Raw genomic sequence first — 25,807 nt, 5'->3', positions numbered from 1 at the left:
TGTAACTTTTCATTCACAGTTTTATTGTATGTGCTCGTAGATGTATACCGTTCAAATATGGCGGCCATTCATGATTACTATACTGCAGTCCTTTCTTGCTTGTAATTATACCTTATGACGTCTTTTTAAAGAGACGAGTTTCGTTCCTCTTTGCACAATTTGACAAAGCCCTATGGCGAAACGCGTCGTTGCTGTTTAGTTCCCTGAAAATAAACTTGCTGTGGAACTACCCCCTGCGTGTGCTACTTTCCTTTGGATACATTGTCCGTTGATTTTGGAGCTGTGATATATATATATATATACGCTCTTTTTTCTTTTGATCAAAAAGAAAATTTGCAATCGCGGGGACATTCAATGATGTTTTATTTATCCAGCAACAAACGGTTGCTGCCACACCGGAAGCAACCTTGTTTTGAACTCTACCACATGTGCATTAACATCGAAAAGGGACCAGGCCAAAGACAACACCATCTTGCAATGCCTAAAACCATACATTGTTCATTTTGCGTCAATGATCATGCATACAAAATGCACCCAACCAAGATGTAATAATTTCATTTGTTATTCAAAATCTACTTTGTATATATATTGTTCATCTTTTTGCTCAGAATTAATTACAACCAGTTTGTCAACCTTAGATAAATCAATTCATTCTTTACAACCATATAAAATGGTGCGGTCTTCAAACTAAAATTGTACATTGCAGTTTCTTATGAGACATATCACGCCGTATATCGGCCGGAGCAATAATATAACACCTTGGTACATTACTATCTTGCTGTGGATCGGCCAAGGTCCCTTTATATCAATGTTATAGCTATGCACACTTTGTGAGACAATAATCCTACTCAGAAACATATTTATGGAAACTATACACCTCACAGCGCTGTGTAACAGCAAATCAGTTATTAAAAGTATCATTTATGGACCTAAATGTACTGCCAACTCTTCCCCACTATTTAATCCTTTGGGGAACTTGGTTTGCCAATCCACAATATAGCGTTACTCCAAACTGCGTAATGTTAGAATTCTGATATTTTGGGTCTAACCCAAAATACTGAAGCAGGTTCCTATTGCTAAGATGTTTATCAGCAAAATTCCTAGCTACTGGGTATGATGCATCTTTTTTTGAGACTGCCCTGAGATGTTCTAGTATTCTTATTTTCAGTTGGTTGATCGTGCTGCCGATATATCTTAGCCCACATGGGCATATTAGACAGTACACTGAGTACGCAGTGTTGCAAGTTAAACATTTGGTTATGGGTCTACCCTTATCTATTTCCGGTATGTTGTAGGACAACACTCTTACCATTAGAACAGGCTTTGCATTTACCGCATGGGTAAAAACCACGCATCTCTTTCAGGGTGCCCATTTTTTGTGTTATTTTGTCAAGATGACTTCTAAACAGCATGTCTTTTTAGTGATCGCACTCTTTTTAAAGGTGACCAATTGGTATGCTGGAATATCATTATTAATGACATTGTCCGTTTTCAAAATGTGCAACTTCTTTCTCAGCATGCGTTTCAGGCAATTTGCTTCAGCTGAATATGTTGTGACCATCCTAAACTTCCCCTCGCCTGTAGCTTCGGAGATATTCTTGCTTTTTGCCTTCTGGGGATTCCTTTCACTTTATTGAGTGTTTTCTCAAGTAGTGTTGAATTGTAGCCTCCCAGGGTAAATCTAGCTAGACATTCTCTGGCGGCAATCTCAAAGTCACAATCTCTGGAGCTGTTTCTTTTTAGCCTTAAAAGCTTGCCATATGGAATGCTGTGTATTAGTTTGGGTGGATGGTTACTTGTTGCAAATAGTGTTGAGTTCCCTGCTGTTGATTTTCTATATAGGGCTGTGTTGAGTTTCCCTGCTGATTCAAACACCTTCAGGTTCAGGTAGTCCACTGCCACTGGGCTAACTGTACCCGAAAAGTGCAGGTTCAAGTCATTGCTGTTCAAGACTTTGATATACTCATGAGCTGTCTGTGAGGCGCCCTGCCACACTATAAAAAGATCATCGATGTATCAATGCCATACAATACTTTTCCTTTTCTGTCCCATGCACATAGGACCTGGACACCTGCTCCTCCCAGCCGGCCCACAAACAAGTTTGCGTAGCTGGGGACAGAGCAAGTGCCCATCGCGGTCCCTGCAATTTGTTTGAAGTATTTCTCTTCAAATAGAAAAATGTTGTTTGTGAGACAGAACCTTGTAAACTCAACCAGCATGAGATTGTGCTCTGCAAATTCTGCAAATCGTAGCTGTGGCTTATTCAAATAGAACTGTATGGCTATTAGACCATCTTCATGGTTTATACAAGTGTATAAACTTGAAATATCCAACACCATTAATTGCTATGAGGGATCCCAAGTCATTTCAGCAATTTTGTTTAAAAAGTATTTTTTGTCCTTTACATATGATGTTAATTGGACAACAAATGTGAAAAGAAAATGGTTGATAAACATAGATAAATGTTCAGTGCACTATCTATAATGGCTGAATTTCTCTGGTTTTGTTCGAGTGAAATCTGACCCGAACTGTAACGTCCCTGCAACCTTGTTTTTTTCAGTGAATTTCCAAGGTTTTTTAAATGCTAATTCCTAACTATAATGTCTCTCTAACATTTGGTTTTTGGCATATACAACGTTTTTTAAATGCTAATCCCCAACTATAAGATCCCTGTAACCTTTGGCTTTTTTCAGTAAATTCCTATGCTTTTTTAAATAGTCGTTGCATTTGCAGAGTAATGGAGAAAGGGAGGAATCCTGATGTGTAGGACTTACAGGAGGTTCCAGGAGGGCTTCTTGGCCTCCAAAGTCCCACAGGAGTAAAGTGGACGTCATGCCCCAATCAGTAGTGCATCATTAGCCGCGTTTGCAAAGTGGTGGAGAAAGGGGGCATGGTGTGGACTTACTGTGTAAGACTTACTGGAGAAAACTACTTCCTCTTTTTATAATCTATGTGCCCCAGGAGGCGCACCGGGGAAGGTTTTAGGGCTGCCCTCATATTTTGTATAAATTAAAAACAGTGTGCCCAGGGGATGTGGTGGTCCACAGGGCAGAGTGGTGAGGCAGGAGCCCCCCACCCGGTATTATATATCTTAGCCCCGTGGAGGTGGCAGTACCCGGGGCTGCATGACCCCTGCATTTCTTTTGTCATCAGCCCTAGGAAGGTGGCAGTCCCCAGAGCTGCGGGGTCCCGGCGGGCCCCATCATTATTTTCATACTGCCCCCAGGACCTGGCCCACCCAGGGGCCTACATTAAATGAAACGTGTGAGCCTGCGCTTTGTTTTGTTTTCATTTTCAGCTGGAGTTTTGGATCCAATGCGACTCACTCCAAAATTATTTTCAAATCATGCTTTTTGGGCCCTTGGGGTCCCTGTCAGAATCCCCTTCAAGAGGCCTAGGGGGTCAGGGTGTTTTGACCCTGACCCCTTTTCTTTTTTTTAATCCTTTTTCTTGCTACTTGGTTCAACCGAGTCACAAGATGTCTGCCAACACTTCCTGGTTTGAAGTGTTGGCAGCCAATCAGATCTCAGGCATGAGATCGGGAGGGTTTGTAGATCCACTGCATCCCTAGATATACAATTGGACATTTCTTTACATATTTATGCAACTACTAAACACATTTACACCGTTTAATAAAAATGGTGCTTTCTGGATCAAGAGCTACCTTTCTGCCAAATTTGGTGTAATTCCGTTCAGCAATTCAGACATGGAGAAAAATCATTTTGGACCACCTTTTCTAGGCCCCCGCTTGATGTACCACCCCAAACCTTTCAAGACAGTAGGTAAAGTGAGCGTCAAACTAGTTTTTACATTTTCGGGAAGATCCGTCAAACAACTCCAAAGTTATTGGCAAATAGAAAAACACTCTTCCTATGGAAATTAGGACATAACTATAACTACCTATTAGTGACTGCCAGTAGGTGATTATCATGTGCAACATTTTAAAATAAAAGGTTAAGGGGCTAGAAAAAACATGTGCATGGTGATATCCTTTATAATTGTTTATTCCTTCCCAACAACAGAGGTAGAGCACTTAAGTGTTAAATCCTTCACATGCGGGCAATATCCCATATTATTTACCCTCCCCAGCAAATATGGGTCCGAACTGCAGATGAGGGCCGATAATGAGATGTTAAATAACTGCTGTTCTGACTTGCAAGTAAGGAAAATAAAGCTATTATTTTCCTCTGAAACAAATTCTGATCACAGTGGGAGCAGAAGCTGTCTTTTGGCAAACAAAATTATTCCACAGAACTGCCCCACCCTCTCCAGAAGTAGCCTTTTACACACGGCTGTATGGACTTCTGCCTTTAATTTTGATGAGAGAAACCCAAATGTTTGTTTATACTCTTCAATCATTTTTGGCTAATTGGGCTCCGCTTTAAAAAAAAGAAAAAACAAAGGGAGTAGCATATAAGCAAGTTGCCTTTGAAGAGGTTGAGTGAGCGCCACAAGAGAATGGAGGCAATTTTGTCCCTATTGCTTCGGGTAAGAGAAACCGCTTGCTCACGGAGCAATCCCAGGGTCAATAGCACACTGTAGGGATGTTGTGAGCTGGCAGAATACTCTCCTTGTGGGCTTTTACCAATATTGCTAGCCCAAAAAGATTGTATTCTGAATGTGCCCACCCCAAAGTTCCATCCAGGGTGCTAATAATCAATATTCTACATGCATAACTAGGCCTTCTCACCAAGCCATCACAGCATTTCACGTTTTTCTGGGGATGGATATATAATGCATGCATTCTACAACTGAAATGTGTGAGAAATGTGTCACTCCGAATTCTGGAACAAATGTCTGAAATATAGTGTTTGCTTTACATTAGTGTAAATGGTTAAGTTTCGTCTTTCTTTGAAAAAGAAATTTCAGTTGTGAAATACCTAACTCATGTAATAAGCTGATCTAGATCATATACTATAAAAAGGGCTACCAGTATTATCTTCTCACAGTTCCCCACAACAGAACTTTCTCTGGTTTTCTATATACTTGGTACGTAGTTTGCATTTTTCACTTGCATACCAATACTAGGTCTCATACTGTGTGGAGACTCGCTGCTCAACACCTCCCTAACCTTGGTGAAGATTCTGAGATGATGAAAAAGCCTTTGACCAGGTAGCAGGACCATATATTAGGCAAGATGAACATTGGATTGGTATTGTGGGTACATTTGTGGAGTATATCCAAAATTAAAAAAAAAAAGTCTCCCATTACCAGAACACCCAGTTTCATTAAAATAATACATTTTCCAATTAAGTGTGGTAGAGAGGTAATTATTCCCAATTCTGTTCCTAGTTCTTACTGAGTCATTTATTACTTCTATTTATCAGATTCTTTCAATATTTTTCTATGGTTGGATGATATAACGATAAGAGCCAATGTTAAGTGGTATGATGGACATGGCATGGTCCTGTGCATATAACATACTGGTACCAGTGTAGAATTTCGATTAGTGTTATGTTTAGAGGGCATCAAACTATATTTTAGGCAAGTGAGAATTTGACACCCTTTCTGGATGTTAGTTTACTAGGTGACAATAAACATTCTGGAAGATATATGTGGAATTAGCTATAATTACTGTAAACAAAGGTATGGGGAATTTTGATACAAAGATATTAGGGGATTAGTTCATTCAGGAGGTTAAATCAGCGAATCAGGACTGTAATCAATAAAGCACATATCTCTCAGTTTAACTTGATGTATTTGATGCATAATATTAGATTTTAGCCCTTGTTGGTCTCAGAAATTGTGCAAAAATTTAGCAATGTGAGTAAGTGACAGCTTTAGAAAATGTAATGTTGAAAACAACTTTTGTTGATCATCATCCCTAATATTTTTAATTTAGATCACAATATGCTACATGGTGCCCTGCTCTCTGAATACCCCAAATGAGTGTCTCTGGACAGATTGGCTGATAGAAAGAAAACTATATGGACAACAAGCCAAGCATTTCTCCTGCATCAAGCGAAGTGATGGATCCTGCAGCTGGTACAGAGGAGGCCCTATTCCTGAGAAAGAGTTCATTGATTTGAGTGAACCCTAAAAACTATATCTCCTTTACTGCTTCGGAGGCTAAATATTTTCGCCGAGCATAGATCACTTTAATCTTCAAAGTGATGAGGTTGACACTTTCTTTTCATTAGGGAAAAAGTCAAATTTCAGTGAGCTTTTAAAGTACTGAATATGTGGAAGTGCTATTTAGGCAAACAGGGGACCCGGCATTTTGAATGGCACACGTCCAATTATTATACTGTTTCTTTGTGTGCACATTCATGAAGCCACAAGCTAAGCCTCTCTTTAAATCCTGCCTATCAATATTTATGCATAAGGACAAAATTATAGAGTTGTCCTGACAGGCAAGAATCTAAGTACACATAAAATATAACATGAATTATCATGTGTTTTGAAAAGGTTTTGCAAACCAGTACTTTCTTAAGAATTATGTTTTTGCTAAACAGTAATATTAAAGTGTCTTGGGAAAAGAAAAACTAGGTTAATTTGTTTTACAGACATTTACACGTTTACAAGACAAGCAGTCCAGCCTAGATTGGAAATATATCCAATGTACCATTAAAACATGGACCCTTTGTTGTGGTTATACATTTCTAAATGTTTACGATTGTTTGGTCAGTGTTCGGTGTTATTGAGAAAAAATCATGAATGGAATTTAACAAACGCCCTTTAAAATTATTAAAATATGAAAATGTATTATTTTCCATATTTATGGTCCAAATTGATGCACCTGGCAGAAAGATAGTTAGAGGACAAAAGATGATGAAGGTTGGGAGGGGAAGGTTCCATAACCCAATTTCCCCAATCTGGCCTCCTTTACTCTGTACTAAACAAACTGCATGTTTTGCAATCAGTCATTGTAATGGGAGAAACATTGGGCAATGTGTGAAATAATTAGAGAAAATATCTGCCTAGGCACTAATGACAATGCCCCTGTAGGAAACTTCTTTCATCGTTTGTGGTTGCACAAAGGTGACTTTCAAATATTTGCAGTTTAATGCCTTTTTCCATATAAACACATATTATTAGACTACCTTTTCCCTATCTACAACGTAGAAAAGACCAACATTCTATTTACTGTAGCCTCACATTCTCACGTGCATCATGTTACAGGAAGGACATTGCAGTTCATCTCAGTGTCAAAATGGGTGATGCAGTACAGGACTAGGGAGAAAAATGTTCTAATGCCAACAGCCTGCTAGAGTTGAAAATGAAACAAACTCCAAATTGACAAAATATTTTAAAATGTCAGGTGCAACTCACATAGCTATTCCGACTAGTTAGCTAAATCTGAAAACCTATTCTAGAGTCCATTTAGTGTGAATTTTTTAAATGTATACAATTCATTTTATTTTGTACTTTTTAAAGTTAGTTCTGTGTTTCTTACAATTACAAAGTATATCCAGCAATGCATTGAATAAGAACTTGTAAAGTCTAAGTTGAACATGTTTAATTTAAATGCATTTAGTCAGAAACCGTTTGCTCAAAATTCTATTACATCTATGAGAAAATCACTTTTTTGACAATGATTACTTTGCACATCACACCTTTGACCCAAATGGAAGTGTTTGTTTCTTAAAAAAAACAAAAAAACACAGTAATTATTTTCTAATTTACTAACAAAAGTGGTAAAAACAATTTTTATCACTAATTAAAAAAATTGTTTTTAAACCTGTGTCTTTATACCCGTGACCTACCACTAAATTCAACATTGCCCCTTACCTTGTCTTGCCGTTAGCTTAAGGGAGCTAATTTGCTGTTTTAAATGCATGTATCGACTTATTTGGGCTATGGAGCCAAGTCATTGAAATGGTAAGTTGAGTGCTAATGGTCATAGGTCAAATTTCAAACTGTGTTTCCAATCTTATGTTTTTAAAGTAATGTTTTTTCAACCCAAAGTGTCCAACGAAAATGTTGTCAGAGTAAATATTTAAGTGATGCCCATTTTGCAATTGTTTGTGTTATAAACATTGTGTACATTTTAGTGAAACACTAATATCTCCATTTATATCTGGGGTACTTTGTGTTTTATAATGTACTTGTTCCATCCATGCTACCTAAACGGATTTTCTACTGTTATCAAACCCTTTTCCATAGATGCAGATAAGTAAAAACTTGTAAGAGGAGGTAACATTTATGGTTGTGCAGACATGATGGAAGACAAAAGGGGAGGGAATATCCTGTACTCTGGTCGCAGAAGGCAAGAGGTGGTTGTATTTTTTCATTAGTCTCAGATAAGCTAATCCTTGAAGGGAAGTGTTTTGAGCTCCTTCCTGAGATATGCAGTTAAAGACTTACAGTAAATTTTGTCTACAACTTCAAGAGCATCATAAAAGTCCAATATTCCTACATACCCTTTAATCAGGTTTTAGCTCACATCATCACATGATGACTACAATTCCAAAGCTATGGGATGAGAAATTGTGACAAGTGCACAGAGGAATGTCTACATTATTTATACATAATATTTGTCTGCTGTACTGGTTACTTGCAGTCAGTGTGACAGCAATGTTCTGCTCAACAGACTCTCATTCAAAAATTATCACAGCAAAGTAATTTTCTAACTTTTCAGCCTGTTGTAAGTGAAGAGTAGGTGTAGGTAATTTTTTGTCATTACAAAGGATAGCAACATGTGGGACTCAAAAGTGTCTGTTTCCTCACCGAGCATAATTGGCTGTATCTAAAACTGCTTATTGACATGAATAAATTGCACTGATCTATTCTCCTGCATGAAGATCACTTGTTCTAGGGCAGAAAATGCGACGCTTCGCATATCCTACTATTACTATTGTCTGGTGAAAAACAGCTGACTGCAACCACGATTAGTTGATAAGAAACACCTGACTGCAGTTAAACCTATCTATAGTTATAAGAGTAATTGTAGGCCACCACACATAAAAAAACTAGCTTGGCATCTGTAGTTTGCCTTCCACTCTGCAAGCAGAACATCTCACACAGACATGAGGAGTCAAAAGTCTAGGAGTCATAAGAAAAAGCAATATTTCAAAATTACAACAGAGTGTTCAAGTCTACAAGAACAGTTTCCTACGACTTACAAACTGGAGGAAAATGATCATATATCGTCCAACAGGAAAAAATCATGTCATGGAAACCTCAATAAAGATCCTTCATAACTACTCTAAAGATAGTCAAATAGGTTGTCTAAAAAAGGGCTAACTACATCACATATGGTCTTAATTGACATTGTCTGGCTATCACTAGTGTCAAGTAATTCCACAACGCCTCTAAATATAGTACAACAATTCACAAGCTCTGCTTAAGTGAGTAATAGGTGAAGTATCAGGTTATCTCATGGGAAGCTATGAAAATATACACCCCCCCCCCCAAAAAAAAAAGCTATGGTCCATGAATGATAGCATTTTAGTGGTTCTTTGGTTATGCTTTAAGAACAGAGTAAACCAAAAATACATTGCTCAAGTCTTAACATTGTTTAATGGCTATCTGCGTTCAATTCACAAACCCCTAAGTGTAATTGTCCTTAGTCAATTATTAAACATATCATTACAATAATGAAACGGTTTTAACCCAATAGTGCTGCTGTTATAGAATGTGCATTAGAATGTTACCTTTATGTAAAGGTAGCCTGTACGTGTTCACACTCAGACTCATACTTATTTACTAACATATTGCCAAATATAAAATGAACTCAAAGCTAGAGGTGAACACAATTGTGGAACTTCATTTTTGCAAATTGTGTTAAGATTTTGTTTTTAAATCAGGAAAGTTGTGAATTTCACATAGTTGACTTGATTTTAAAAAGTAAAATGTGAAATGAATAGAGATAAATGTATTTATTGCAGAAAAATTGTCAGACAAAATATCGTTATGCAGGAATCTTCATCCTTGATTTGAGCAGCATGAAAGTCACAATCTTCACAACTTCAAGAAGTGGAAAATGTACAACTTTGACAGAAGAATTGTAATTCTGTACACACCCACTCACAACTCGACTTCTTGTATTATGGTATTTCTCTGCACGCTTATATTCATGTGATACTAATTATGAAAAATGTGCAAATGCCATGCAAGTTAGAAAGTCATGCTTGGCACAGCAGAAATTATATAACAAAAAAAGGTATGGATAAAAATTGAGGTGAAGTAAAATATAGCCCATCCATTCTTAACTATATGCATTGCATGTTCTGGTTTCAATTTGCCATCTTTTATATACTTCTCTCATCTACCTTTGCTGTGTTCATGCTTATTAGAATACACATTTGTGTAGGGAGACTTTTTCCACTTTGGAATCACACAACAAAGGGAAATATCTCATAAATCACAGAGGTTAAGCAGAACATTATTTTTCTCTAGGATTAGTAAAGGCAGCTGAGAGGGAGATTAGAGTGAACACTTCTGGTAAAACACTGATTTCACTGGGGCAAAGATATTATTCATCAAAACATTTAATTCTGTCAGTGAAGTTATTGTCAAACTCCCCACTCCAGCCTGTATCCTCTCTCCTGTTTGACTATGGATTTAATTTTCAACCAGAAAAGACTGATGTAAGAGAAGGTAGGCAAATGTATTACTCCTACTCCTTGTTAAAGACACTTGAAAACAACATAGTTACTACTCAAAAATGAAGCATTAGAAATTCTCATAACAGTGTTTTTCACCTATATTTATTGAAATATACCTGGGAATATATTGTACAAATATGGGTAATTATGGTATACATGTTAGTTAATTCTGCTTTCCCAACTTTGATCTACCTTTCTTAAAAGGTACATTTAGGTGGCATATTTTAGTCTGATTTGGGGGTTCACGTTATTTATGCTAAAGTAATGCACATTGCATAAAGCATACCACTGATTTATTTATTTCCTATGCTTTTAAAATGCATTTTAGGGACCATAAGTACTGCTGCTGTTGTATTTGAATTACAATTGTGATTTAAAGTATATTGTGAAACCTCATTTACTGTTCATATAGTATTCCTAGGAAGACACTGAAATATCTGTGCAGTGCTTTTACCTGCTCTACTGTTTTTGCAACCACAGCTTTGACAGAGATGCTATACAATGAAGGTCAGAAGGTTAGTTTTAGTGGTAAATTAAATACGTTTGCAAAATTATAAGATATGATGCTGTCAAACCTTAGTCTATCAATGACACTCCCTGTGATCTTGCAAATTATTCACCCAGTTGGATTCCATCATCAACATCAAATTAAATGCTGCAGTAAATAAATCTGAATCTTACTGAATCAAGAAGAGGAGACAATGATTATGAAACAGTCCTTGCCATGTGTGCGTGCCATTGTCAGAAATCAAAATCATCAGTGGTGTAATATCCAAGTATGTCTGATATTCATTGGCCAGTAGCACTTGCTACTCATGTGATAAACGTAACAATTTCGCATTATCTGCTTAGCGAAACCAAATTAACACTCATGTATTAATGTAGTAGTTTTGGATTACTCATCATATATATATTTTGTTATCAACCATTAGGTCATGGACACCTTCTAATCTAATATACACAATGTGACATTTGTTTTGATGTAATGATGTGTTTTGAAACGACTGTGCAGTAAATGTACATTTTCTATGGTTTCATGACCCTTTTCCTTTTAATGCAGTGTCTGTATCAATATTTCCAGAATGATTCAGTGTTACCCATTTAGTGAAGGGACCTATTCTTAATATCCATCCTGGGGGACATTTAGACAGGAACTTTGCCACAGAAAGGAACTGATACTACATCAAATGACATTCATATTAACATTCAGGATGCCCTAGAGAAAGGTGAGGCGGTCCTCCTAGTCTTCCAGATCTCTGTGCTCTATTTGATAGTCTTAATCACACATCTTCTCTCTAGGCTATTGGAAGCAGTGGTTTGTTGAATAAATAAAGTACTTTTTTTGCCTTCTTTATTTTCAACCATCTGGTGTGTGAAGCCTGTGAAGGACATAAGTCTGTAATTTGAGGTGTCCCGAGTGGGTTATATATTTTGTAACTACTCTGACATCTAAGTACAGCATTTGAATAAACTCTTGTATCAACTAGAGGTACATTTGCCTACATATGCAGAAGACAAATATTACTTTGCAACTCAAGGTTGTCTTGGACACAATATCAGCATATTTTAAAAGAGCCTAACTTGCCACATAATACGGTATGCAAGAGAATAAGTAAGCATGAGGCCTTATTGAAGCAAGCTGCTTCCTTGTGCTACAAACATAAAACTGAATACCATCCACCCACTGTGTTCATCTACTAGCAATCAAAATGCAAGACATATGCAAGAAATATTTGACTTATTTCTGTGAATGAAGTAACCTTTATTGTATAGTTCATTGAAATATATTGTGAATCTTAATAAAATAGCTATATGCTTTTGTCTGTTGCAGCCATAGCTATCCCTGGGACAAAGCTCGAACACTGAAAATCTCTTTACACGGTAAACACAATACTGCTTTTACAAAAAGCACTATTCAAGAAGCAAGCGTAGAAACTAGGTGCCCTAACATTAAGAAAAACAATACAATGTGGATTTACAGTGCACCGACTACCAATTAAATTCTTCATTACATATACATATGTGAATCACTGCATACTCTATGGATTGTCAGTTGATGTAAGAAGGAAAAAAACTAGGCAGAAGGGCTGCTCTTGACTTAAGGTCATTGCTCTGAAGGTGAGACACATCTTTCCTTAACATGCTGTAGAGCGATGGAACAGATGTTCTGAATGTCTGCACAAAGAATTTGTTTACTGTTGTTTTACCAGCAGATAATGAGCACCTTAGCTGTCTGTCTTTGAATCTGCAATTTCTTTTTATCAGTGCTCTGGAGAAGTCTGTGAAAAATTTCCATTGGTTTGGACTAGATTTAAATATTGTCATGAATTCAATTTAATTATCATCTTCTATCACATAGATATTAATTATTCAAATTTTTTATCAGTGCTCTGGAGAAGTCTGTAAAAAATTTCCATTGGTTTGGACTAGATTTAAATATTGGCATGGATTCAATTTAATTATCATCTTCTATCACATAGATATTAATTATTCATATGTTTCCCTGTTTCTCTGTACAAGAAATGCGTAATATAATATCCACTTACATCAAACTTTTCCAGGAACTGGCTAGCATTAAGGATTTTGTCTTCCCCCATATAGTCACAAATCTTCAAACCAATAAATTAGTCAACTCTAATGGATTACTTTCAGACCACATTTCTCCTGCGTATTGCTATAAATATCTACCTGTATCTTATTCACAAAGGAAATCTGAAGTATGTAAAATAGTACTCTTATCGCTTGCTGAATGTTCTCTTACATGCCTTTCTAAATTGGTCCTCAAACATTTAAAATGGGAATACATTGGAAATTATCAGAGAATATTAATTTACAATTAGTACAAATAGAAAGGACTGTGCCCTTATTGCACTTTTACTAATCGAGAATTGTCCGACTGATTCCCAAAAGCAAGTAAGTATATGTAAAAGAGTACTCCTGTAGTACTACTTCCTGTACTGATAAATGTTTTGTGAATTTTCCTCCAATTATCCGTAACATCAGTATTTCTACTCAGCGGAAGGTGGACGATTCGGCCCAAGAACTCACCGAGGCCATCACTAGAGCCGCTGACGAACTAGCTCCCCCCTCCCTGAAATCTGCAGCTAGACAGAAGCCATCTGCCCCCTGGTTTTCCGCCGATCTGAGGCTTCTCAGACAAAAATGCAGACAGAAGGAACGTGGCTGGCGTAAATCCTGGGATCACAAAGATAGAGAAGGCTATAAGAGTCTACTACGAGAGTACAAAAAGAGAGTCATCAAGGAAAAACAGGACTATTTTTCCAACCTAACCTGTTCCCTAACATCCTCCAAAGAGCTTTTCAAAATAGTAGACTCCCTATGCTCTCTTCAGGTTCCTGACCCAGTAGTTGCTTCCCAGGAGCTATGTGATGACATATCAGACTTTTTCTACAAAAAGATAGACGATATTTACATAGCCCTAAAGTCGCAGAGGAACTTGCTTAGTTTGGAGGACTTCTCGCAAATCAAACGACTGGAAGCTTGGAATAAAGATCCCCCTCAGTCCTTTGAACATTTCCCTGCTCTCTCTTTGGAAGATCTTAATAGCCTGTTGGACAAAACAAAATCTTCATCCCCACTTGATCCAGTTCCTCTGAAAGTACTTAAGAACTGCAGAGAGATCATTCTTCCCCCGATGCTGGAAGTAATGAATGGAGCCTTGGAACAGGGCATCTTTCCGTCACTCTGGAAGAGAGCCATTGTAAAGCCGCTTCTGAAAAAGACCACCTTAGATCCCGGAGTGCTGAAGAACTTTAGACCCATCTCTCTGCTGCCGGCCCCTGCTAAGATGTTGGAGACCCATTTGAATTTCCATCTTTCAAACTTCCTTGACACCTCAGGCTTCCTGGACGGGTCCCAACATGGCTTCAGAAAGCTGCATAGCACGGAGTCTGCCTTGACGAAAGTCATGGATAACATCCGCAGAAAAGTAGATTTGGGTCTAACCACCGTACTGGTGCTGCTAGATCTTTCAGCAGCATTCGACACCCTGTCTCCCCTGACTTTAACATCTCGGTTAAGGGAGGCAGGGGTAGATGGACCGGCGCTCAGCCTCCTGAGCTCCTTCCTACACCAACGAGAGCAGCGTGTCATGCTAGGTGATTACCTCTCCCCTGCTAAGTCTTTGCAATGTGGGGTGCCACAGGGGTCGGCATTGAGTCCGACCCTGTTCAACATCTACGTGGCCCCCCTTGCAAGACTAGTAAGATCTCAGGGGATGGAGGTAGTGTCGTATGCTGACGACACGCAGATTGTGGCATCCCTGACCCACTCTGTAAGTGAAACTGCTTCTAACTTTAGGGCCTGCATGCAACTTGTTGCAGAGTGGATGGTCTCTAACTCCCTAAAGTTGAACGGGGACAAGACAGAGGTCCTGGTCTTTGGCAAGGACCAGGACATGTGGTCAGGTGATTGGTGGCCTCCCTCTTTAGGTAGCTGCCCTACACCTACACAATCTGCCAGGAACCTAGGCGTCATCTTTGACACCCAGCTCTCCATGGAGCTTCAGGTAAACAGAACGGTGGCTACATGTTGGGGTGTCATCAAGACCCTGAAAAGGATCGAGCACTATCTGTCCCCACAGGCACGGAAACAGGTGGTGATTGCCCTTGTTGGCTCAAGGCTTGACTACTGAAACTCAGTATACGCCGGGACCAACAAGGGCCTGCTTCAGCGTTTGCAGGTCATACAGAACGCTGCAGCGCGGTTTGCTCTCGCTCTGCCCTGGTTGGCATCTATGACCCTAGCGAGGAAGAACCTCCACTGGCTCCCCATTCCCTCAAGGATCACTTTTAAACTTCTCTGCCTTACATATAAGGCTCTAACTGCAGGCTCGGCTGATGCCCTTGGATCATTACTTACCAGATATGTTCCGAGCAGATGTTTACGATCCAGCGAGCTTAATCAGCTGGTAATTCCCAGAGCCAAGAAGGCTAGATGGGGGAGCAAAGCTTTCTCCATACTGGCACCTCTGACGTGGAATTCACTCCCCCTTGAAATCAAACTACTTCCTTCCCTCGACCTCTTTAGGAAGTCACTGAAAACTTGGCTCTTTATTAAGGCATACCAGTAGGCTCTGTTTCTGTCTGCTGTCAGCTGGTTATTTGGCTTAGGCGCCTTGACGCCCATTGGGCATAGTTGCGCATTATAAATGATATTTCATTCATTCATTCATTCAATTGCAGAAGAGGAGGTAGAAACCGACATCTTGCTCTTGGGACTTTACAGATGTCAATACAGAACACTGTTCCTCTTACCTGCAAAATAATACTGGTCAAGTTAAAATTCCAAATCTGCTTAATTCTATGGTTCATATATTTCCAACTGTATGGTTCATCTAGGCATTTATGGCTCTGTTAAAATTATCTTGACACAAGGAGCAGCAATTAAATTGCTCGGGAGAGAACACTTTCATGGACTGCCTCACATAGCTGGGCCAATACTGCATTTTGGACAAGTGGTGCTTTAGTTGCACAATGGCGAATAGTATGGAGTTCATCCTACAGAATGTGAGTGTTGAATGCATCCCATTTGGTACCCTCATTCAATGTGTACCTTATGCACCTTGGGCATAAAGGCAAGCTGATCCTCCTATTTGCAGATTGAATTTGCCACAATGTTAGTTGCTGGATAACTTCCTATTCAAAATCCCAGTCCTGAAATTGTGCCTTGCATGATTAACAGTAACTCTTGTGCAAGAATGTAGACTATTTTATAACTAACTAATCAGACAATCATGGTTCTCTTTATGACATAAAGTACAGTAATATTTATAAAGATAGTTACAGTGGTGAGCGTGGCTTCCAATGCTGGTGTTTGTGGTGAATGTCAGGTGTGAAATCCAGTTATTTACTGCTCTCACGTCACAGCATTCACAAACAAAAGTTGTTCATCACAGCGATGGTGTCAAACAGGGAAGGAAGAAGTCACTTCCCCTGACTTATCCTTGTCTCAGCTGCCAGGTCGCTAGAGATCAAACTGAAGTAGAGAAACCACAGATGAGAATTCATCAGTTTCTCCTTCATTGTGTGGGGTCTCCAGAGACCTGAGGGAGGAAGAGGAACACATGTGACTCTGTGCGGCTCCCAAACACATTCTTCTCCTCTAGCTTCAAGTCTCTGCAGCTCGTAACTGACAAGAAAATGCATTCCATGTTGTTGACCAGCTCTCATTCTGCTAGTGAGTGGTGATGATGGTGTGGGTTTCGGTAGAGAAGGAATGGAAATTATTATTATTATTTCCACGTATAGAACACACGGCTACCCAGGGGGTTTCCCTGTGCTAAGCATAGGTAGAAATGTCTAGCTAGAGGATTAGACTAACCAGGTCTTTAGACTCCTACGAAACTACAGCAAAGATGTACAGTGTCTTAGGAATTTTGGGACGTCATTCTAAAGTTTATGACCTAAATATGCAAAGGAACAACCTCCTACACATGCCAGGCGGATTCTGGGCACAAGGCAGAGAGCCTTATTCCAGGTTTTTCTTTTCCCCTTGGGCAGATAGTGAGTCAGCAGACCCTGAATATAGAGAGGGCCTAGTCCAGAGTTTTAATTTGAACTCCCTTTTCAATTGGAAGCCAGTGCAGTTCACAGAGGAGAGGCGTAGCTGGGACATACTTCGGGAGCCGATACAGGAGTCTCGCAGCTGAGTTCTGCATTACCTGTTGGTTACAAATAGATTCTCGATTCCCAAATAGAGAATGTCACCATAGTCAACTCGTGAGAGTATTAAGGTTTGAATAAATGTTCTTTGTGCTGTGTGAGGAATGATCCAAATGATCTTCCTTACCCACTTCATCACGGCAAAACAAATGAAGGCCACTTTGGCCACTAGGGTTGCATAGAGAGGTTTTCATCCAGCCAGCACCCCAAGCTTTTTACTTTGGGAGATAGTGTTGGGAGACTCCCTAGGGACTCAGGCCAGTGTTGTGAACCCCAGAGCTGTGGATTCCTACCTAGCACCATAACCTCGGTCTTATCATTGTTGAGTTTAAGCAATTGCTAGCCATTTGGGAAAGAACTTTGTGTGTCATCAGCCAATCCCAATGAATACAGTGTCAGGCCGCAACTCTCCACCACATCCACGAGAGGGTGAATATACAGATTAAACAACATGGGACTCAAGAGGCCCCGGGCCAAGGGGCCCAGAGGTCAAGGCACAGATCCCTGACCTTTCTTCTGATGAACAAACTTGGAATGACCTACCTTCCATGAAGGTCAGCCAAGCTAGGGCTGTTCTATCAAGGCCCCGTGTCACCAGCCTGTCCAGCAAGCTGGAGTTGCACACAGTATCGAAGGCTGTGCTGAGATTTAATAGAATTAGCGAAGCTGTACCACCCTTATCTAGGAGCTGTTTTAGGTGTTCTGTGACTCCTAGGAGAGTGGAATCCATACTGTGCCCGGCCCTGAAACCTGTCTGAGAGGGGTGAAGGAATTGCTGGACTTCCACAAAGGAATGAGCCATGAGTTTACATGCTTTACCAAAATTTAGGAAAAGACGGGCAGCACGGAGATGGGTCTAAAATTAGCCAAATCTTGATTGGGCTTCTTTAGAAGCGGAGGACCATGGCATGTTTTCACGACCATGGAAAACAGTCCTCATGAAGTGTAGAATTGAGCAACTCGACGACCACTTGCAACAAGTCTGGATCAAGAAACCCCAACTTGACTGGAGGAAGGTGGTCTAGAGAAAACCTGATTTGATTGATAGCAAGATGGAGAAGAATCCAGAAAGGTCAAGCGGAGTCAAGGACTCCATTTTTTGGGCTGGGACTGACATATCCTGAGGATGAATAGGAACAATCAAAAGGTATGCACCATGCCACTATCAGTATCCTCAGCTGTTATCCCTGCCTTGTGGCTGGCTGCCAATTGCAATTGAATTATAGCCACCTTTCCAACAAAAAAGTGAGCTAGTTCTGCACATTGAGAGTGGGGAAGTGCAGAGGAAAATGTGCTCGGGTCAGTCAGTTCTTTGACCACATGAAAAAGCATCTTAAGATAATTTTGAGCATGAGAAATGTTATCTGAGTAATAAATGCCCGTTCTGTTCTGCACAGTGTGTACTATTTATTAATAGCAGTTTTATATTTGGCTTTAGCCTCCAGGTTGTGCATCTTACTCCAGAGTCTCTCGAAACCCTTGCAAAGATTTTCTCTAAATGAAGCATGCCATTGAAACGGGGCTGGAGGATGGGATCTAACTGAAGCCTTAAATGTTGATGGAAGAACAGATTCCAGGCAGTTTCTAATCCATTGGAGCATCAAAGGCTGATCAGCTTCGACCTTTTCTTTAAATCTGATTTAGAACTTCAAAGCAGTGAATTCAAGCATGGGGCGTCCAGTTTAAAACAGTTCCTGGACTTGATTATATGGTTGGGAGGTCCCTTATATGGCAGTGATGAAGTTCTAATAATAAATGGGACTGCCAAGTGCCGCTGTAAGGAGGTTCTCCATTTTGGGAAAAATTGGAACCATGAGGTGGCCAGCTTTATGAATGGCGGTTAAATTACAGAGAGCTAGACTTAAAACATTCAGATCTCCTGTGAGTGCAGTACCTTGGCTGCATGTAGGTCCTCTAAATGGATATTAAGGTCACCAAGCAAAATAAAATTGGCATACCTCAGAACAAAAGGAGATAGATGTTATGTTATGTTATGTTATGTTATGTTAAAATGGCTTTTGTAGAGCGCGCGGCTACTCAAAAAGAGTGTCCCGGCGCTTTTATTTAAGGTAGGCTGCAGTATACTAACATAACACATTAAAAGAGAAAGTGTCACAAACAGAAAGAAAACAACAAGCAAAAAAAGGCCTACTGGGTGAACAACCAGGTTTTGAGGTCCTTTCTAAAAGCTAGTAAGCTGGTGGCTCCCCGAAGTGTAAGAGGCAGAGAGTTCCACAGCTGTGGCGCCAGTAGTCCAAAGGAGCGACCTCCCAAGCGCGCTCTCTTCACTCGCGGGACAGTCGCCAAAAACAGGGATTCTGACCTCAGAGAGCGAGCCGGTCGGTAGAAGGAAAGTCTCCTTTGGAGGTACTTTGCTCCCGTCGCATGGAGGGCCTTGTATGTCAAGGTCAAAGCCTTAAAGGCGATCCGCTTGCGGATTGGGAGCCAGTGCAGGGTCTGGAGCAAGCCCACAGCACTAGCGTGTCTGTTCAATCCAAAAATCGCTCTCGCCGCAGCATTCTGCACAACTTGGAGCCACTGTAGCAAGTACTCTGGCAGGCCCAGGTACAGAACGTTAGAGTAATCTAACCTAGAGCCTATCAGGGCCTGCACAGTCAGCTTCCTGTGCTCCTCCGATAAGAGGGGAAGAAACCTCCGCAGCATCCTAAGGAGGCCGAAGCAAATGCCCAACACCCCCAGGATCTGAGATTTCATGGTCAACCCCTTGTCCATCTTGACCCCCAAGTTCTTAGCCATTTGGGATGAACAAGTTGGGGGGAACATATTGGTAGGCCACCAAGCCTGCCAATCTGGCTCCGTATCACACCCAAAGAAAAGTACCTCGGACTTATCGGAATTGCACTTGAGGCTGTTCAGTTGAAACCATTGAAACACAGCCCCAAGGCAATCCCGGATACTCTCCCCATCAAAGTCTCCTCCTCTCTTGCACGAGAAGAGGAGCTGAGTGTCGTCTGCATAGGATACGATCCGGGCCCCGAACGACTCCACCAACGCCGCCAAAGGGGTCATGAAGATATTAAAGAGGGTCGGGCTCAAGATAGAGCCCTGAGGGACCCCGACTCCCAGAGGCGGCATCACGGCGGAATCTGGCGAGGCCCAGACCGTTTGCCGGCGGCCAGCAAGAAAGGAGGAAAACCAGCTGAAACCGTCCCCCGTAGTCCTATCTCATAGAGTCTTGTGAGAAGACCGTTATGGGGGACGGTGTCGAAAGCCGCCGACAAATCCAGCATCACCAGCATGGCTTTGCCCCCAGTGTCCAAAACCCCTTTAATAGTTTCTGAGACCTCGAGGAGCGCAGTCTCCGTGCTGAGATTTGGGCGAAAGCCCGACTGGGTGGCATGCAGAATCTCATTCGACTCAAGAAAATTGGACAGCACCGTCTGCACGTGCTTTTCAACAATTTTCGTAAGAGCCGGCAGCAGAGAAATAGGCCGGTAGTTGACTGGGGCCTTTGGATCCAGACCAGGCTTTTTGAGCAGCGGGATGACCATTGCCTGCTTCCAAGCCTGCGGAACCACTCCCTGGCTCAGCGAGAGATTCAGTAGCGGGTTAGCCAATGGATTAACCACCTCGGCCAATTTTGCCAGAATTTTAGCAGGGCATGGGTCCAGGGGCGAGCCCGATTTCAAATTGCCCATAAGTGCTAAAGAGGCGGGCGCAGATATAGGTGGAAATACGCCCACCGTCAAGCCTGGCGAAGCCGGGGGCGATCGGTTGGCTTCAGAGTTAATTCGCTCCGCGGGTACAGCCGATGGAAAAGAATCCTGTATAAGTTGGATCTTGCTAGTAAAAAAACTAGCAAGATCAGCAGCCCAAGAGTCAGAGGGTCCCTCCTCAGAGATGTTGGTCCGTGGGGATATAAATTCTCTAACTATAGAGAAAATCTCCTTGCAGGAATTAGAGGCAGCTTCTATCCTCCCTGCCAGGTAGGCTTTCTTACCCAGGCGAATGTCCCGGTGATGATCAGCTGTTTGTCCGTCTACTAGATATTATTCAACTTTTGGGCTTGGAGGAGCGTGCTCTGGAATTTACCGAAAGTAGGCAGTTTGCCAGGTATGTTATGTGTTTGCTTGTGGTGGGACTATTGAGAGGGTGGTGAGCTAGGGTAGCAAGAGGTTATTTTTGTTAACATTTTGGATGGGGTAATAGCACTAGAAGATGTTGGGTGGCTGGAAACTATGTTAGTATAATATACAGCACACTATGAGGACCAGAGTGAGGTGTTTTGCATTCATCTTCAATGACTCCTGTTTTTCCATAATCTCCGTAGGGGAGGAGGAATCGTCAGACGGGAGAAATCCGTTACAACGCAGTCTTTACACAGCAATACGTTTACAACGTGGCGATTACAACGCAAGTCGTTACAACGACTTGCGCTGGATAGCACTATACACTAAGGAATAGTATGATTTACTATTCCAACACTTCCCTTACTGTTACGTAGGCTGGAGTTGGAATAGTAAATCATACTGTTCCTAAGTCCAGCTCCTCGTTGTAACGACTTGCGTTGTAATGACTGCATTGTAGACGTATCGCAGTCTAAAGACCCCCGATATAACATCATACAGTCTCGCCAGACCATTCAGAACGTATATTTGTACTTGAGGACCTTTAGTTTAGGTGTTGGGGTTCCTAGTTAAATCATTGACAACTCTCAATTCTTTCTTCTTGTCTACCTGAAGTCACTTGCAAGCATGCCAACATATGGAAGAAGGAAAGAGGGAGATTTTGAAAAAATACAATTGAGTGAATTAATTTTCCCTAATGGCTTACTTTGGAATGAAGCCAATTTTAGGTGGAAAAATGATCAAATAAAGGTATTTTGGGGCTTTAAAACTGGGTGTATCATGTCCGAATGTGGTGTGTTGGAGATGCATGCAAAAATAACCCTTTCAAGGAAAACAACCCCGCTAATGAAAGCTAACCTCTATAATAATATATGTTGCACGCCATAAACATTGAATGATTTATCATTTCCAAGCTTATAATGATGATCAAAAAGATCGGCGTTGTATTAGTTGAAAATAATTGCTCGCAGCAAAGGTTTTTTCACCCATAACGTTTTTTACTGCTCACATGTCTTTATGAATGTGCCAGTACTGAAAACAGCTGCTCAATGGGCACTCTGGAGGCTGAGAATGCCTCTTGTATCCTGGCACAGGTACTGCTGATTCAAGGGTTAGCTGACATGCTCCCTTAGATAACTCGAAGTACAAAAATGGACAGGTGACAGCCACCTGCACACAGCATCAGACCCTTGAACCTGCAGAGAATCAGGCATGCCTTGCTGTGGCCTCTGCTCTGTCTTGTAACTGCTCTTGTCAACAAACGAGTTGGGTGACAGTAGCTATCTGCTTTTTATTTATGTACCTCTTTTATGTCAATATATTGGAAAACAAAATCAATGCTTCTCGCAGCTCGAGAGAATATGCGTAGTGCTGTGTGACACTTATTTTAGAAAAGGTGCTATTTATGTAGTGTCTTTAATGATGTGCAGAATTAATGTGCTTGGGGGCCCATTCTCCACATGACACCACATCCCTTTGGTGGAGCTAGACTGAACAAAGCTTTAAATTATTTATCTGCTAGCTGATCAATAAAGAGATTACAGGCGTTATACAAGAACTCACTCATCGTTGATTTTGAGGATTTGCAGTCTTTAGTGGAAACCCAAAATTACAGAAAAGACTGTCCCATTTCTATTTTCTGTATTCCAGATACCTGTGCAAATATATCTTAACACCTCTCTCAACATTTAAAATATAAACGGGGATTCTTCTGAAGAAGGATTTGGACATAAAACTGGAAAAAATGACTACCTGCTCCCTGTGGAACTCAGAATTGACTTTGAGAAGAAAATCTCAGGATCCAGTGTCAAAACAAACTTATCATCAAGCACCCTCAAGAATGGATGGTGGCAGAACAACTAGCCCAAACCTCCAATTCTCATTACACCTAAAAAGATGACATTGAGAGCCAAAAATGTAGCCAGTAGTTCTTACAATACTTCAAAGAGTGGTTTTGTAACTGCGGAAACCAGATGAAGATCCAGGGTGGTAACAATTCCCTCTCGTTTGACCTTAACATATCAAAAACAGTGAATTGTCTGGAAGCCAAGGATTTTATTGTAGATAAATTAACCTATGGGCACCTGTAAGCTGCAATGGATGACCACTGTAGCTGTAGGATAGAAACAGAAAAACCTTTTTTAATAGCCGCCTGTAAGTGTGTGACTGCACCTGGGACATGCGATTTTACTATAAAGTGCACATTAATGGGAAATAGCTTGCAGAAACATAGTTTCCAATGAGCATTTACTGGTGCTGAAAAAGCCGCAGCTGTATGATCACATACTTTATGGAGAAAAATCTGTTATTTAAACTGGAAAAACATGTTAAAGGTCAAAGATACAACTTACTACACATTTAGTATGAGATTTATGCTCCTTTGGCGATCTCTGAAGGAAGGCCTAAATGTAGTATCTTACATACAATGAGAAGGATAGAACAATCTTAAAATCCATTATTAAAGTAATCACAATCGGTGATCTGTGACCCGAGTTCAACTCCAAAATAGAGCAGCCTGGAAGTTTCAGAAGGGCTTGTCTCACAGGGAGGTGTGTGGGCTGTTTTGGCTGCTAGTGGTCCGGTTTTATCTGTTGATTCCCTGATGTTACCATAAACATAATCTGCAGAGAGCAAACATACATGCAGTGTCCCCTACCTTGCAAAACACCTACACAGCTTGTCTTCACAAGTTCAACACTGCCACGATATGCAGATATGCACCACATTTGTAACGATCTTGTTCGCTAACTCACAACTGCTCCGCTCCAGAAAACAACTGGAACCTCTGTACAATGCTAAACCTTCAGAACGAGTCTTACCTGGGCACATCTATGGCCTTTCCACGCTAGTAGGTGAGAGTGAGTAATGATCCTAACCCCTTGATACATCTTCCATTGGAAGGAGAATCGTCTTCCACAGGAAGGAGCAAAAGCAGAAGCGGAGACACATGCATTACCTCATGATCCTCTTCTGGTGCATCTGTACCTCCCTTGGACACCCCACACCAGAATTCATAGAGTATGCATAGTTGTTGACCTCCGCATTCATTTGGAGTGCAAAGTTGTCAAAAACTCTGCACTCGCAGCGGAACGGAGTTTACCAGTGCCAGGAGGACAGGAGTGTAGGACGTACCTACTCCTGCTGCTGGCTGCACTAGTCTCCCGTTGCTCCAGCTGGCTCCTAGAATTCAATTCACAGGAAGAACTGCAGTGCGCATGCGTGAAGGCATGCCTGATCCTATTATAGGGTCAGGCATGCGTGAAGGCATGAGGCACAGGGTCAAGACTGATTTGCATATAGCTGTGCCTGAACTGGGGTGGTGAAGTGAGCTAAAGAACGATGATGGATTCAACCCAGATCTGCGACTGGGGGTGAGTGTCTGAAAAGTTTCAGTGCTCCGTCCATCGTCTCCTTGTGTTTGCTTTGTTCGCCCTAAGTTGACAGGGTACGCCCCGACGTGGGTCCCTTGCTCACTTTGCCACTGGATTCAAGCTAGCCTGGCTGATGAGGGCTATTAGCCCGAAACCGGTCCCAAGATGCTTGTTTCTGGTCCAGGGAAGAGATGGCTTGGCCGTTCGGGCTTGACTGTTCCCATGAGACACAGGGTCAAGACTGATTTGCATTTAGCTGTGTCTGAACTGAGGTGTTGAAGTGAGCTAAAGAACGATGATGGATTCAACCCAGATGTGTGACTGGGAGTGAGTGTCTGAATAGTTTCAGCTCTCCGTCCATCATTTCCTTGTGTTTGCTTTATTCGCCCTCAGTTGGCAGGGTGTGCCCAGACGTGGGTCTCTTGCTCACTTTGCCATTGGATTCAAGCTAGCCTGGCTGATGAGGGCTGTTAGCCCAAAACTGGTCCCAAGATGCATGTTTCTTTTCCAGGGAAAACATGGCTTGGCAGTTCAGGCTGGACAGTTCCCATGATGCACAGGGTCAAGACCGATTTGCATATAGCTGTGTCTGAACTGGGGTGGTGAAGTGAGCTAAAGCACAATAATGGGTTCAACCCAGATCTGTGACTGTGTGTGAGTGTCTGAAAAGTTTCAGTGCTCTGTCCATCATCTCCTTGTGTTTGCTTTGTTCGTCCTAAGTTGGCAGGGTATGCCCAGACGTGGGTCCCTTGCTCACTTTGCCACTGGATTCAAGCTAGCCTGGCTGAAGAAGGCTGTTAGCCTGAAACCGGTCCTAGGATGCTTCTTTCAGGTTGGATGCTTCTTTCTGATCCAGGGAAGAAATGGCTTGGCACTTGGGGCTGGACTGTTCCCATGAGGCACAGGGTCAAATCTGATTTGCATATAGCTGTTTCTGAACTGGGGTGGTGAAGTGAACTAAAGAACAATGATGGATTGAACCCAGATCTGTGACTGGGGGTGAGTGTCTCAAAAGTTTCAGCGCTCCGTCCATCATCTCCTTGTGTTTGCAAAGCATGATTTATTACCTGGCCTGAATGATATACTCGATGTATAGCAACCTGGCCTTTAGACCG

At 41.3% G+C, this 25,807-nt stretch overlaps 2 protein-coding genes across 2 annotated transcripts in view; one reads left to right on the top strand and one right to left on the bottom strand.

Annotated features, from left to right (window-relative positions):
- The window catches only part of TIMP4 (TIMP metallopeptidase inhibitor 4), a 112,492-nt gene extending 103,142 nt beyond the window's left edge, over positions 1 to 9,350 (top strand). Inside the window, exon 5 of the mRNA XM_086938960.1 lies at positions 5,843 to 9,350. Coding sequence (XP_086795086.1) covers positions 5,843 to 6,040 — 198 coding nt within the window. The 3' untranslated portion in view covers positions 6,041 to 9,350. The remainder of the gene's footprint in view (positions 1 to 5,842) is intronic.
- SYN2 (synapsin II) overlaps positions 1 to 25,807 on the bottom strand; it is a 1,078,985-nt gene that overhangs the window by 497,013 nt on the left and 556,165 nt on the right. The gene's annotated exons all lie outside the window — the stretch shown is intronic.

Source organism: Lissotriton vulgaris, chromosome 9, assembly GCF_964263255.1.
Source record: "Lissotriton vulgaris chromosome 9, aLisVul1.2, whole genome shotgun sequence".
Taxonomy (NCBI): Eukaryota; Metazoa; Chordata; class Amphibia; order Caudata; family Salamandridae; genus Lissotriton; species Lissotriton vulgaris.
Note: the sequence above shows the minus strand (reverse complement) of the source record. Positions and strands in the feature narration are given on the sequence as shown.